At 44.8% G+C, this 15301-nt stretch overlaps 1 protein-coding gene across 1 annotated transcript in view; it reads left to right on the forward strand.

Annotated features, from left to right (window-relative positions):
• ITGA8 (integrin subunit alpha 8) overlaps nt 1–15301 on the forward strand; it is a 182056-nt gene that overhangs the window by 25107 nt on the left and 141648 nt on the right. The window contains exons 4-7 of the mRNA XM_050939513.1: nt 1596–1719; nt 8472–8533; nt 11710–11755; nt 12909–13034. Of these exons, the coding sequence (XP_050795470.1) occupies nt 1596–1719; nt 8472–8533; nt 11710–11755; nt 12909–13034 (358 nt within the window). The remainder of the gene's footprint in view (nt 1–1595; nt 1720–8471; nt 8534–11709; nt 11756–12908; nt 13035–15301) is intronic.

Raw genomic sequence — 15301 nt, forward strand, 5'->3', positions numbered from 1 at the left:
AGTATGCTGTACCGGACCATACCGGCTTACTTTCACCTCTGCCTTTTCCCCATACACAGCTTGCTTCTAGTGTCTGCTCGCAGGAGGGAAGAACTATCACTCTGCTTCCTCCCCTTCCCCTGGCTTTCTTCCTTGAAGCCTTTATCTAGCGCCAGACTAATTGGGTGGGCAGCTGTCTCCTATTCACTAAATAGCTGCAGGTTTTCTCTAGCCAGCTCCAATTTGCTTTCCATAATGGGGGTTGACATGACAGAGGGCTGAGTCAGCAGTTCTTGCCCAGCACCCTGTCACAGTAGCTGAAGTCAACAATTTTAAGACAAAACCCTGAATTGGTGACTTTGGGAGGTGGTTTAAACTCGGATAGGGTTCCATGGGGAAAAAGGGAGAATCCATTATCACATTGCTTGCAGTTTTTTAATACTGCAGCAGCAGCAACAACAATAAAATAGAATTAGGCCAAAGTTTACAGTGTTAAGTTTTCTGTTGCAAATGGTTTTGTCAAACTCTCTGAAGTGCATCTAAAATTATAATTACAAGAAATAAATTCATTTTGATTGTCCTCTATTTTTTCTCTAGCATGTTGTTAGACTGTAGGTTGCTCAGGGAAGAGCCCTGTCTTATACATTTGCAAAGGAATGTGCACACCTGCAGAAAGCTCTGTGTGGGCACCAGGATCCACCCAGCCAGAGCTAATTGCAAGACTGGTGCCTTACAGTGACATATAAAATGACAACAATACATTACCACGGAGCAATTAATATCTGACTGTAAATCAATCCCAACACAAAAGTGGACAGTTTGTCAGCTCCATCACACACTAATTTTTATTATAGAATATATTCTATCTTATTAAATAGTTTTGTATCAAAAACTCATTTGGCAAAAAGTCACTCAGTCAGGGTTAAATCTTGCCTGTTGTGCCAAGTCAGAAACAGAAAAAGGTCTCAGAATCCTACCCCCAAGGCTGGGGAGAAGCATAGGTAGAGCTACTCCAGTATCTGTTCCATAGCTGTATTCTCTCCCTGGCTCCATTTTGGGTTTGAACTAGGGATCAATGTAATAGTAGACCACCGGCCACACACCCCGTACTGCAACAGAAAGAGCTCAGCTCTGCAGAACCTAACTCGTATTCCCCCTTACAGCAGAACCATGCTGTAACAACCAACATTGTGAGAATCATGAGGGATTGATTGAACCAGGGACCTTTCAAACTAAAACCATGGGGCAAAGGACTAAGTCCCCTAACTGGGACAGTAGCAAACTCGTCTTCTGTGGATCAGGCACAGAGGGAGTTTAATAACACATGCTTAAAAGTGGGTAACACTATCTGAGACAATTAACTTGTCCAGGGAGAGGAGTGAGAGGACAGGTTTTGGTCCTTAGATGTAAGTGGATTGTTCATGATGCAGAGAGAAGAAGAGAACATTGCAGGTTATGAAGGTTTCCATGGTTCTTTCATTTACCCTGGTATGACAATTTCTCTCCAAATGATAGAAACTTAACAGGAACAGAAATAGCTAATTTGTTTAATGAAGAACTGACTTAGCCCATATATGGCACATAAAAGATCTGTTACATAATTACTGTTTTAATAGGCTTGTGCTCCCTTATATCATTGGAGGACCCTTAAAGCCATCCCTGAAAAGGATCCAGTTGGGACCTGCTATGTTGCAATTCAGAACTTCAGTGCGTATGCCGAGTATTCTCCTTGTCGCAACAGTAAGTTTTAATATAAATGCTCTTGCCTCAATAGAACTGAAATTGAGATCAGTGGTTTCATACTTTCAATCTTAGTGCTGTCTTGGCTAGATTAAAATTACTGAGTGATGTCACCCAGGGAAAGAATATAAAGAAAGGCAGACATTAAACTGTATGTCTCCACTTGGATGCTTTATCATATAATTAAAAGAGCAGAGATTAAGTAAATAAGGCTTGTGCAATTATATGATAAAATATAATTTGCTTAATTTAATAGGGTTTAAAATGTAGCAAACAGATCTCGAAAAGCATAAGTAAGCATTTTAAAATGGTTGCTCATTCTGAATGTGAATCTGTCATTATAGAATTGCTATCCTAGGATCAGATCCTGCACTGACACAGAAACAGCTGCATTGTCTGAATCACCAGCAATAGGTTAATTGTGTATTACTTCCTGTGCACAAGAAAGCAGCCCATAGTAGCAGTGCTACTGCACATGCTGTTCTGTGTTGTGTGGGAATTGAGGAGCTCCTCCACAACTCTAATGCCTTCCTGCTTGTGGAATAGGTAAGAGAGGGTGTGTATCAAAGCCAAAGCCCAATTATTTATAGTAATACACAAAATACCATACTAGGTCAGACAAGTGATACATCTAGTGCAGTATCCTGCCTCTGACATTTGTCATTACCAGATATTTTGGAGGGAGGTGTAAGAATTCCCGCAGTAAGCAATGATGGGATAACCTGCCCCAAGGAAGTTTCTTCCTACCTCAAAAGCTAAAGACTGGCTTAAGCCTCGAAGCATGAAAGTTTATAGCTGTTCCAATGCGCGCGCGCGCGTATGTGTGTATGTTAGACTTTTAAATATTTACTACAATATCTCTACATATTCTTGTTATCCATGTGAATGACTTGATCGCTTTCTGAATCCTGCTGAGCTCCTGGCCTCAATAATCTTTTTTTTTTCTTTAAGCAAAGAGTCACTTCATGTGCTATATCCCTGAACTCTAAAGGTGTGTCTGCACAGCTGCTGGGAATGAGTCTCGCAGCCCAGGTCAACAGACTTGCATTAACAGGGCTCGGGCTAGAACGCTCAAAATAACTTCGTAGATGTTGCTGTGACATTCGAGCTTGGGCCCTGAAGCCAGGACCGGCTCTAGGTTTTTTGCCGCCCCAAGCAAAACAATTTTGGCTGCCCCCTACCCCAACCCTGGGCTTCCCCCCTCATTCCCCTGCTGCCCCAGCCCTGGGCTTCCCCCCCACACACACACACACTCCCCTGCCGCCCCAGCCCTGGGCTCTCCCCCCAACCTGCACCTTCCTGCTGTCCCTGCCCTGGGTCACTGGTAACTCGCTCCCAGGGTGGGTCATTCAGCAGGAATTTTGGATGTGCACAGAACAGAGACAGGATTGGTTCCCATATGGTTATAGAACTTCAGTAAAGTGGAACAATTTTCAGCTTGTGTGATTGGAGGATATTTGGATGCATGTTATAAGACTGTCCTACATAAATGAGGAAAAGTTGAGATGCCTTTATTATTCTTTTGTTCCACTCTTTGTTTCTATGGGGAATTTGCCAATGCAATATTACTGTCTTCCTTTTAAACAAATAAAACTTTTTTTTTTAAAAATGGCAATAGCTGTTGAAAATAGCAATTCCAGTCCTAAAAACCACTGGGAAGCATTTCTTGCTTCTTCATTTCTTATCCTACTTTTTCTATAGCAAGTTACAGTGGATCAGTATGATTTGGGAGAAATGAAGTAAAAGCTGCCCAAATTGAGCTTGAGCGCTCCTGAATTTTGAGGTGTTCAAATCTGGAAGGCAGGTGCTAGATTCCCTTTCTGAATATTAGCTAAATCTGGAAAGGAAAAGTCAATTTCTGCTTCCATGGCTCAGAAGTGGAAATCCTCCTACGTGCCTGGTACTGTATCTAAAGCTGCCAAAGTCCCCTAGCAGAGCCTCCCCTCCCTTACTTTTCATTTTAAATTCTAGTAGGATCCATGTACCTCCCTTGCTAGGCTTCAGATAGAGAGGGGCACTGTCCATTTAGTCCATCCAATTCCTTCTTTGGGGGCTGCAAGGTGAGGTCACACCAGTATCCCTAATTAAGTCTGGGAAAGTCTTCTGAAGGAGACATCTAGGGCAAAGCCTTCTACTCCTTGGGCACACTTGTTCCCCATTCACAGTGCCACCCCTTTTGACTCACAGCATGGCTCAGCTACCTCACTCCCTACCCCTCCCTTTCCTGTTGATAGCTGCGAAGGGATTGCTGGGAAATGTAGTTCTTTCCCTGTTCCAGGGCTGGCTCCATAGGCAGGGAGCTAGGCAAGGAACTACAGCTCCCAGGGTCCCATGGGTTCTCAGCTGGATCCCCATCTGCTCCGTGGCTCCGCTTCTGCAGGGTTGTGAGAGGGGAGGAAGTGAGTTAAAAAAAAAAAAAGAAAAAAAGGGTGGCCAAAGTGACACCCCCTGGAAATGTGTCACCCTAAGCACCTGCTTGTTTTGCTGGTGCCTAGAGCTGGCCCTGCCTGAAGCCCAACCCCCTACCTAAGTTTCAGAGCCCAAGCTCCCACATTGCTATTTCTAGTGTGCTTGCTAAAATCTAGTACAAATCTGTCAACTCAGACTGCAAGACTCACTCCCAGCAGCTGTAGAGAGACCTCTTAAAGGCTCACCCTTCTGTCGGTAAAATCAATGAGAAGAACCGATTGACTTCATGGGACTTGGACTGGCCCATACAGAATCATTTCAGTGTCTAGCAGTTACTTCTCCCACAGACTAGAAATAGCTGCTGTTTCACAGTTACTTGCCATGTGGTGTTCTCCAAAGCTAATAGTTAATATTATGAGCTAGCCTATGCCTCTGGGTGGAAATGCCCACAGGAGGGCTAAGTTATAGATGTTCAGTTTGTTATTTGTATAGTGACAACAAAGTACTGGGCAAACAAGTAAACAGACATGCTTCCTCCTTCGAAGATGCTACAATAGTGAAATTTGCCAAGTTCCTTCTTGTGGAATTCTAGGGATGACATCACGCCATGCCGTGAGGTTTGCCTGCAGGGCCACCCAAGGCAGGGGGACCAAAAGGGCAGTTTTCCCCAGACCCCCCATTCTGAGTGTTGTGACCTGGTGCATGGGGTGGCAGCACCATTCAAGTTTGGCCTGGCCATCCCTTTGTCATGACTAGGTCACAGTGCACAGAGTGGGGTGCTGAGCCCAGTCCCGTTGGACTGAAGTTACCACAGTTGGGTGAGTGTGTGGCAGATTCACTCTTCAGCCCCATCCACCACCCTCTGGGGCCTCTTTTGAATCCATGATAATTTTGTTGGAAAGGTAGTGGGAGGGCTCAGTTTAGATTTTGCCCCCAGACCTTTGTGTAGCCCTATTTGCCTACCTTGAGAATGCACACCTGAGATGTGTGCAACCAAGCAGCCCAGTGATTCTTCCTAAGATCTGCAAGAAAATCCCATGGAACTCAGCACATACGAAGGTGACTGGGATATCTGCATGTAGGGCCAACCCCTCAGCATTACCCACTAGTTTCTCCACTGCAGAGTTGCTCCAGACAGAGCTGCATTACCAAGCCTCCCTCTCATGACCTAGCCCTTACACCCAAACCTCCAACAAGAGGAGAGATGACACCACAGAATGAGAAGCTGAATCTGTGGGGAAATAATGTTCACAAGCTCTGTGCTCGTTCTTGCTGGTGTGTCACTTTGGCTTTGTTCAGGGATGATGCCATGTGAAGGAACTGTTCCAATGGCCATTCTCACTTGCTGCCCAGTTGTAGCCCCCTGAACCTGCACATTCCCAGGTGCCTGGTGTTCATAGAGAAGGTCCTCTTTAAGGGTTTGAGGAAGGAGAAAAGATCACCACATTCTTCTTCCCTCCCTCCAACAGATATTGGGCAACCGTAGCAGGTTACTCTATTCCAAGTCTATTGCTTCGTGGTAATAGAACTAAGAAAGGAGACTCAGCAAATATACACGAAAATGCAGAATTACATTACAGTTCAATACCGGTTTAACCCAAAATCCAGTCTCTCAAAAAGCTTGGCTTTATGAATTACCTGTATGTCCCTCAGGGTTGTATAGATAGCCAGGACCTCCTGCAGGGTGGGCTTCTTTGAATAAACCCAGATTGACCCACCCTCCAAGTCACTATTTATTCAAAAGTTTCAAACTTCCTAAGAGACCCTTATTTTTGTATTTATGGCAAATCAAGCTCTTGCAGCAATTCTATAACTCCTCGCTAAGCCACTCATTTTCGGTTACCCACACTGGTTCGCACAGGATGCCTATTGATTGTGGCCAGAGATCCTGGCTAGGCAGTGAGAGAAGAATGTCCCAAGTAGTAAATATCATTTTTCAAGATATCATCATTTGGCACCAATCTCATGGCTCTGCAGGGGGCCCTGATTTGTTCATTACATAAAGTCCCATATAATTTCTTTTCCTCCTTAGGTGGTTTCGTACCTTTTGCCTAAGGCTGTGGGGTTTTTTTAAATTACATGGTATATTTTTTTCACAAAAATTCTAGAAAGCTGCTAAATGTAACTAAGCAAACAAGACCACATCCTTAAGACAATAACTGCATAAGCTCACAGCCTCACTACCAGCACCAGATCCTGTCAGACTGGATCCCTAGAACGTTTTATGTGCTGTTGTGATTCTGCTATCCGTAAATACATTCAAACAGGGCTTCTCAACCTTTTCCTTCCTGAGGCCCCCCACAACATGCTATTAAAAACTCCAGGGCCCAGCGGGAGAGAGGGAGACTTGGAGCTCTGGACCGGGTGAGTGGAAGGGCCCTTGCACATAGCTGTAATTTGACTTCTATTTTGAGTGAGCAGGGACCAGTGGGGGTTGAGCCAGCTCTGCATGGCTGGGTCTGGGGAGGGAGCACCACCTCCACCCCTCGACTCACTCGCCTGTCTGGGATGTGAGGGGTGGGGCACAACCAAAAATTATAACTCAGAGGTGAGTGCAGGGAGAGGGTAGTTAGGAGCTGTGTGCGGGCAGGGCGGGTAGCTCAGTGCAGAGAGAGGGGGTAGCTCGGTGCAGAGAGAGAGATAGCTAGGGGCTGTGTGTCGCAAGGGGGGTAGCTCAGGGTGCAGGAAGGGGGTAGCTCGGGGCTGTGTGTGGGCAGGGGGGTAGCTTAGAGTGCAGGAAGGGGGTAGCTAGGGGATGTGTGTGGGCAGGGGGTAGCTCAAGGTGCAGAAAGAGGGGGTAGCTTGGTGCAGGGAGGAGGGTAGCTAGGGGCTGTGTGTGGGCAGGGGGGTATCTCAGGGTGCAGGAAAGGGGTAGCTCATGGTGAAGGGAGAGGAGTAGCTAGGGTCTGTTGTCCGGGAGGGCTCCCCTACAGTCCCTTTCCCTGAGAGTTCTTCCAGCCACAGAGCTGGGTCCTCCCACCCACGCGGCTCTTACCAGCTGCAAGAGCAAAGGGGGCTGGGAGCTGAGAAGCAGCTTCAATCCCCGCACCAGTGGCAGCAGGAGACAAGGGAATTCCACAGCTGCCTACTCCATGACACCAGCCAGAGCAGCAGCTGTCCTGCACTGCCTGGCTCTTGCTTCTTGCCTCTGATCTGGGCAGGGAGAGAAGGAGGTGGTGGGTGTGTGTATGGCGGGGGAGCTGCAACAGGATTGCCCTGCTCTTGCATTGTAGGTTTTTTTTGTGGGGGCAACACCCACATGTCCCCCCAACTCTGCCCATGGGCTTGGGGCTTCTGCCCTCTTGGAGCACCGGGTCTTGGGGCTCCGTAATTCAGCCCTGCTGCTCCTGGCTTCTGTCCTGCATGGGGCGCCAGAGAGTGGGGCTTCAGCCCCGCAGGAGGTGCTGGGGCTTGGGCTCTGGGTTTTAACTGTGGGGCCCCTTTACCCCTCTGAAAGGGTTCACAGACCCTCAGGGGGTAACAGACCCCTTGTTAAGAACCACTGCATTAAAACATATTTCTCCAAAATAAAAATTAAAATAAAATCATATAAATGCTTTTATATTTTCTTCCATCCTCTTTCACTGAAATTTTCTTCCTACTATAACAAACTATGGTACTGATACAGGAGTTGGATGTGCACTATCACTTTGAATTATGGAGATAAGGCAGTACTACAATATTTAATAAAATATGTACCCACAACGGAAATCTGTAATTCAACACAGTATATATTTTTTCTTTTTGTTGTTGCAAGTAAATCTGGGTACTAATTATTTCTCCTTGGGAAATCTTATAGTGTTGTAGTGTATGGCAATTCAGAGATTATAAAGCCAGAAGGGGCCAATGTGATAATTTGATCTGACCTCCTGTATTACAGGCCATAAGACTTCCCCAAATTAATTCCTCTTTAGAGCATGTCTTCTAGAAAAACATCCAAACTTGATTTTAAAATGGCCAGTTATGGAGACTCCCCCATGACCCTTGCTAAGTGGTTCCAGTGGTTCTCTATTAAAAAATTACACTTTATTTCTAGTCTGAATTTGACTAGTTTCAACTTCCAGCCATTGGATCTTGTTATGTCTTTGTCAGCTAACTGGTGAGCCCCCTATTATCAAACTTCTGTTCCATATATAGGCACGCACAGATTATGACCAAGACACCCCTTCACCTTATCTTTGTTAAACTAAATAGAGAGAGCTCCTTGTATCTTTCACTATAAGGCATGTTTTACAATCCTTTAATCATTCTTGAGGCTCTTCTCTGAACCCTCTCCTATGGCAATAAGTAAGTTCTACTCAGTCATTATGAGATCAATAAATATTCATATTTTGATAATGCAGGCAATGCAGATCCTGAAGGACAAGGTTTCTGTCAAGCAGGCTTCAGCTTAGATTTTTACAAGGTAAGAGTCTACTTTTTAACTCCTTGGATGAAATTTTATGCTGACTTATCCCTATTGACCTCTTCCTTCATCTATTCCAGTCCCCCGATTGGAAATTCATCCACTTCTTGTTTTGAGTAACATTTTTCATGAAGTTGCTGCTGTGATATTATACTCCATATTCTTTATGGAAATATGCTTATGATATGGATATAACATAACAGAGATATACTTTCTGCAAGATGGCTCATGTAACGTATCATTGGAAAGGTTATGATTTACTAAATGTGTTTATCTAATTTGTATGCTTGTATCATTTTTGTATCTGAAGCTGGGAATATTGACTATGTCTCTGTATTTCAAACGTGCTTTATTGGATGAGGCCAAACAATGCTAGGGACTTATTGAAGGGATGCACACAAACATAAGGATTATCCCAGGAACTGTGTGCAATAAAAACCTCTCAGAGATATTTCTACACAATGGAAACTGTTTGACCCAGATCGGATAGCTCTATACAATAGGAACTGTTTGACCCAGGTCAGATAACTCTATATAGTGGGAACTGTTTGACCCAGGTCACAGCAAGAAACTTTCCAGCAAGTAGGGGGAAGATATAAATGAGGAACAATGACAACATGAGAGGTCCTCAGTCTCCCTAGGACAACACACCTGAAAACACCTGAGGAACAAAGACTGAACTCTAAGAGGTAATGGTCATAGAATCATAGGAGATTAGGGTTGGAAGAGACCTCAGGAGGCCACCTAGTCCCACCTCCTCCTCAAAGGAGGACCAACACCAACTAAATCAGGTTTTTGTGTATGAAAACCTTGTGTAAGACAACTTGTGCCTTAAGAATCTTCCAGACTGTTTATCAGTCAGGGTGAGAATTTGCTAATTTGTATCCTATCTATCTAGTGTGTAAAGCTTAGTTTGCATGTTTTGTTTCATTTGCTTAGTAATCTGCTTTGTTCTTTTTCCTATCCTTTTAACCACTTAAAATCTACCTTCTGTAGTTAATAAAATTTGTTTATTATTAAACCCAGTTTATGCAATTTCTAACTAGTGGAGGCAAGAAGTCATGCATATCTCTCTTCTCATTGAAGAAGAGGGTGAATTTTATGAGCTTGTGCTGTACATACAGAATTATTCTGTGCAAAACAGAATTATTTTGGGTTTGTCTCCCAAAAGGGGTGGGCACATGAGTTCTGGGGGAGCCCTTTCACATAGAGCTGACTTCAGTCTGTGTCTGCAGCGGGATGTGACCCTACTTGTGTGTGTGTGCCTCAAGAGGCCAAAGAGCCTAATTCAGCAAAGCAGGAAGAGGGAACCCAGGCTAGTTGAGCAGGAGAGGCTCAGTTAAACCCCAGTACATTGGGTGGCATCCTGGGGGAGGGGAGAGTAATCCCTCACAGCTGTAATTTCTCAGAAGTTTTACATACTTGAAACTTCCCAGTTTAATTTCAAAAATAGATAAAAGCTGCTACAGATAACTTCTTACTTGTCAGATGCACTTCAATTGACTTCTCCTGAATCCATCCCAGCCTGTGCTATACCTGGGGTAGCTGGACAGCAAATGTGAAAAATTGGGACGGGGTTGGGAGGAGGGTAATAACAGTCTATATAAGATAAATGCCCCAAAATCGGGACTGTCCCTATAAAATCGGGACATCTGATCACCCTAGCTATGGCATTACTGTTGCTCTGGCCATCCCAACCTTCAGAAGTGACTAGTGATTTTGGTTGTGTCATGGGGTGCATAGACCTTAGGCAGGCCGGGCAACCAAGGGGTTAATGAAGGAAGTTCCCATCAGTGCTGATTGGCAGCTTCAGAGCAGCTGGTTGAATAAAAGAGCTGAAAAGCAGAGGGGTGAGGTGGCTGCCAGAGGAGCCAGCAGACCCAAGAAAGAAGGAGCTGCCAGCAAACTGGTGAGAAGCTGCCTCAGAGTGACAATGACCCAGAGAAGGGACAGCCAGAGCCACAGGCTGCAGAAGCCTACAGAACCCAGGAGGCAGGAAGGTGTAGCAGGATTCTGCCTGCCTGGGTTAAGGGATCTGAACTGGAACCCAGTGGAGTGGTTGAGCCTGGATTCCCCTACTGACCCCTTAACAGGGACTCAAGAACCCAAGGGTCTGATTACCCCTGACAAACATAAGGGCTGGCCTGTACACTCCCATTGAACAGAAACTGACATCCTTTTCTCCACAATAGGACTATAGAGATTCAGAGAAGCATGGTGGCTGGCTACCCTGCTGATCTGGGCAAATGCTGTGCAACATCCTATTTAACCAAAGGGGGGCACTGGTGCCCAAGCCTATGGGGTGCCTCCATTTTTGTGTGTCCAACTTGAGTCACTCACCAGGGCCTGATTTTTAGAAAGTGCTGGGCATCAGCCCTTGAGTGGTGTTTGTTTTGTTTTGTTTTGTTTAAAATCCAAGCAATTTATAGGAGGATTCTTTCAACAACAGGCTAATAATTCAATACAATTGGTTTCTTCTGGGGGGAAAAAGTGCTTTGAAAGTGTGTCCAGTGTATTCCCCCATGCTACCTAGTAACAATACTATGGACCCTAGGAATACACTTTGTAGCTAGTGGGTCTGTACCACTACTAGACCACCAGGGCTTCACATGTGCGTCTAATCACAATAACTGTAGAATGTGTTTCTGAGACACGTGGGTATCCATTTTACATTCATGTTATTCTTTTCAACCAATTAGCCTGTTGTGAAGGGATGACAACAAGGTGGCTATAGCCATATTGGTCTGTAAAGCATTGCTTTGGCTACTTCAGGCGTCACTGATCTCTTCTGTGTTATCTTCATCTTCTGTTTACAAAGAAACAAAGCAGTCTTTGAAAAATGTTATTCTGAAGATGCCAAACAGATTATGGCCCTTAGAAATTCAGGAAAGCATCCCTATTCAGGAAAGACACTTAAGCATGTGTCTTGACTTTTTAAAGTTAATCTCATACTCAACCGCTTTCCTGGAAAAGAGTGGATTAAAGCATGTACTTAAAGAAGTACGTAAAGAAGTGCTTTCCTGCATCAGGGCCTATATCCTGTATCATGACCCTGATTTTCCTTTTGCTGTTGAAATAAAACAGTACAGATGTTCAGATATAATTGTACTAATTTCTTTTCCTCTGTATGTTATCGATCATAATTTAATATTGTTCATTTCTTGTTGTTTTTGTAGAATGGGGACCTTATAGTAGGAGGACCTGGGAGTTTTTACTGGCAAGGTATGTTCACTCACTCAGTTAACTTAAACCAAAAAGTAAAGGCGAGGTGTCAGGAGAAATTTCTTCCTGAATTCCTGTTATTTTCTAGATGTAAGGTCATCGGTTTGAGTCTGATGTCTCTTATATATGTGTAAATCAGAATAACTGCTCTGAAGTCAATGTAGTGACTCTTGTGTGTTTTTTTAAAAAAAGAATGAGATCAGAATTGGGCCATGGATTCTATAGTAGGTGAAATGAGGTAAATGTTTTACTGTTGACATTTCGGAACATTTTGCCTCTTAATAGAAAAACATAACTTTATTTTCATCTGGAATTGAAGTGTCAATTGTGCAATAGAGAGATTTCATTGTGTGTAGCATTTTCATAGCATAAGTTACAGTTTGGGATTTTTAGATTGATTTCTGTCCAGACATTTCTAATACCTCAACTCATCATTGTGGTATCATGGTGCTGTATTGATATAGGTAAGGGCAGAACATTTTTGCCCCTCCCTTGATTTAACCATTGTTACGATAAGGCTCATTCTTGGTGTCTGCCTACCAGGAAGACATTGTCAAGCCATTCAGCAGCTTCACTGTTGTGGTGGACCTGTGTAATGGGTTTTGCATTGTGTCACTGAAGGAGAAAGATTCTGACTCATTTGACTTCTGATGAGATAGAATTCCATAACTCTGAACTCTCCAATGAGAATGCACTGCCTTTGGGCTATGGGATCCCATTGAATTATAGCTGTTATGGACAGGCTGTCACTGCCAGAGTATGATCTAGGCCTATGTAGGACTTGGAAGGTCTGGGCCAGCACTTTGAAATGGAATGGAGTTGTGTTAGTTATGGTTAATACTGCATTGTGTTCCATATTGTGTTCTCATTTCTGAATGATGTGGAAATGCATTGGTTTAAATATTCCCAGGAAGCTCCCAGAGTGGCAGTGGGGAAGGATTTTCCTAATAGCAGTGGCTATGCACTGCTCTTCTCTATGGCAGCAATCTGGCAATGCATTGTTTTGTCAATGGGACAGTTAGTGATGAATTGAGTAGACTGTGTCTTGAAACCTACATTTAATCTTAAATCTTAAAAACTGTAGATAAGCCTACATTTTAGGGTGTTGGCTCTTCTCTGAATTCATTTACTCTATGAAATTATTTGAATACAGGGCAAGTAATCACCACCAGTATTGCAGATATCATTACGGACTATTCATTCAAGGATATTCTAAGGAAACTGACAAGAGAAAAGCAAACTGGAGTGGCACCACCTATATATGATGACAATTACCTGGGTAAGATGTACAATCTAGAGGCACTGGACTAATCTGAATGAGAAAGCAAATCCTAAATTATGAAGGCCCCAACCCTGTAAACACTTACACATGTGCTTGACTTTAAGCACAGGAGTAAGGAATCCCATTAGGTAATTTGCTAATTACTTTAATGGGACAACTGACATGCTTAAAGTTAAACACAGGATTAAGTGTTCACAGAATCAGATCCTAAATGGCTAGCTAACTAGGATGCTATATTTATACATGGGTTTTAATGTACTTAAGCAAGCATACTAATTTTTCATGTTTGCACCTTTTTTCAGACAAGGGGAAATGATTTCGTTTACTGTAATTAGGGACTATTTCAACTGTTAAGAGAGGGAAAAGAAACTTCTTTTTTTGTCATGCTTTAGTACAGTAATTTCTAAGGGCGCAATTCTGCTCTCGTTGAAGTTAAGGACAAACTATAATTGACTTCAGTGAGAGTAGTAGTGGGCCCTAAGGTGATACAGTACATTCCTGATTTCCCAGCTAGCATAGAGAACGTGGATTTTATTTGGATCACTGAGGCCATGTCTACATCTAAAATTTTGCAGCGCTGGTTGTTACAGCTGTATTAGTACAGCTGTATAGGGCCAGCGCTGCAGAGTGGCCACACTTACAGCAACCAGCGCTGCAAGTGGTGTTAGATGTGGCCACACTGCAGCGCTGTTGGGGGGCTTCAAGGGGTTTTGGGGAAGGCGAGAGCAAACCGGGGAAGGAGACCAGCTTCGCCGCGGTTTGCTCTCGCGTTCCGCGAACCACCCTGCAAACCGCAGGGAAGGAGACCTGCTTGCTCGGGGGTTCGGCGAACGCGAGAGCAAACCGGGGAAGGAGACCAGCTTCGCCGCGGTTTGCTCTCGCGTTCCCCGAGCAAGCAGGTCTCCTTCCCTGCGGTTTGCAGGGTGGTTCGCGGAACGCGAGAGCAAACCGCGGCGAAGCTGGTCTCCTTCCCCGGTTTGCTCTCGCGTTCGCCGAACCCCCGAGCAAGCAGGTCTCCTTCCCTGCGGTTTGCAGGGTGGTTCGCGGAACGCGAGAGCAAACCGCGGCGAAGCTGGTCTCCTTCCCCGGTTTGCTCTCGCGTTCGCCGAACCACCCAGCAAACCTCAGGGAAGGAGACCTGCTTGCTCGGGGTTCGGGGAACGCGAGAGCAAGCCGGGGAAGGAGACCAGCTTGATTACCGGAGGCTTCCTCAGGTATGCTGGGATACCTGCTTATTCCACGGAGGTCAAGAAAAGCGCTGGTAAGTGACTATACTTGATTACCAGCGCTGGATCACCAGCGCTGGATCCTCTACACCCGAGACAAAACGGGAGTACGGCCAGCGCTGCAAACAGGGAGTTGCAGCGCTGGTGGTGCCCTGCAGATGTGTACACCTCCTAAGTTGCAGCGCTGTAACTCCCTCACCAGCGCTGCAACTTTCTGATGTAGACAAGCCCTGAGAGGGCAGGAGCCATTCAGCAGCAGGATGACTTCCACCGTGGCCAGAGGCTTGTTGTCATCCTCCTCCTTGCAATCCTGGCTGAGGATCTCTGCTCTGCCCCACTCCCTCCCTCCCATGACAGTGGGGCTGCAGAGGGCTCCCTGCACTGCCACAGGCATCATTCAGCAGCAGAGGCCTTCCCTGTGGCCAGGGGCTCGTTCTCCTCCTTACAGCCCTGGCCAGGGCTCTCTGCTCTATTATCCAAATCTCTGCATTATCCAAATCCCTTCCTTGTCCCTCAGCATGAGATACAGGCTGCAGGGGGCATATATCTCACGCTGGGGGTTGAGTAAGGGGTTCAGATAATAGGATTTCCAATAAACAGAAGTAATCAGTACATAGAGAAACCTAGATCTCTTTGAGTACATGTTTTAAAAGATAGCTGGTGGCTCCTTCTCTCTAGGAATTGTGTATAATATGCGCATAACTCTGCATGTAACAAATGTTGCTGTCTTTTCAATGATTGTAGAAATGATGCAGTGACGTTTGAAGGCAGTGATATATGTCCTCTCACATAAGCTTCGTATATGGCTTTACAGTCGTGGGCCCAATCCATTAGCCCTTACTCAGTCAATGGACATTAGGTGCTTAACCTTATGTCCTTTTTAGGGCACTTATTGGCATCTTTAGATGCCTAAATAGCTTTGGAAGTCTGATCCTACATATAACAGATACAATTGTGTGATTATGCATCATAGTGGCAAAAAAGGAATATAATAAAAAAGCTATTATCACAAAAGGTGTAGCATTTGCAGCTTATATT

This window comes from Gopherus flavomarginatus, chromosome 2 (genome assembly GCF_025201925.1).
Source record: "Gopherus flavomarginatus isolate rGopFla2 chromosome 2, rGopFla2.mat.asm, whole genome shotgun sequence".
In the NCBI taxonomy this organism is placed as follows: domain Eukaryota; kingdom Metazoa; phylum Chordata; order Testudines; family Testudinidae; genus Gopherus; species Gopherus flavomarginatus.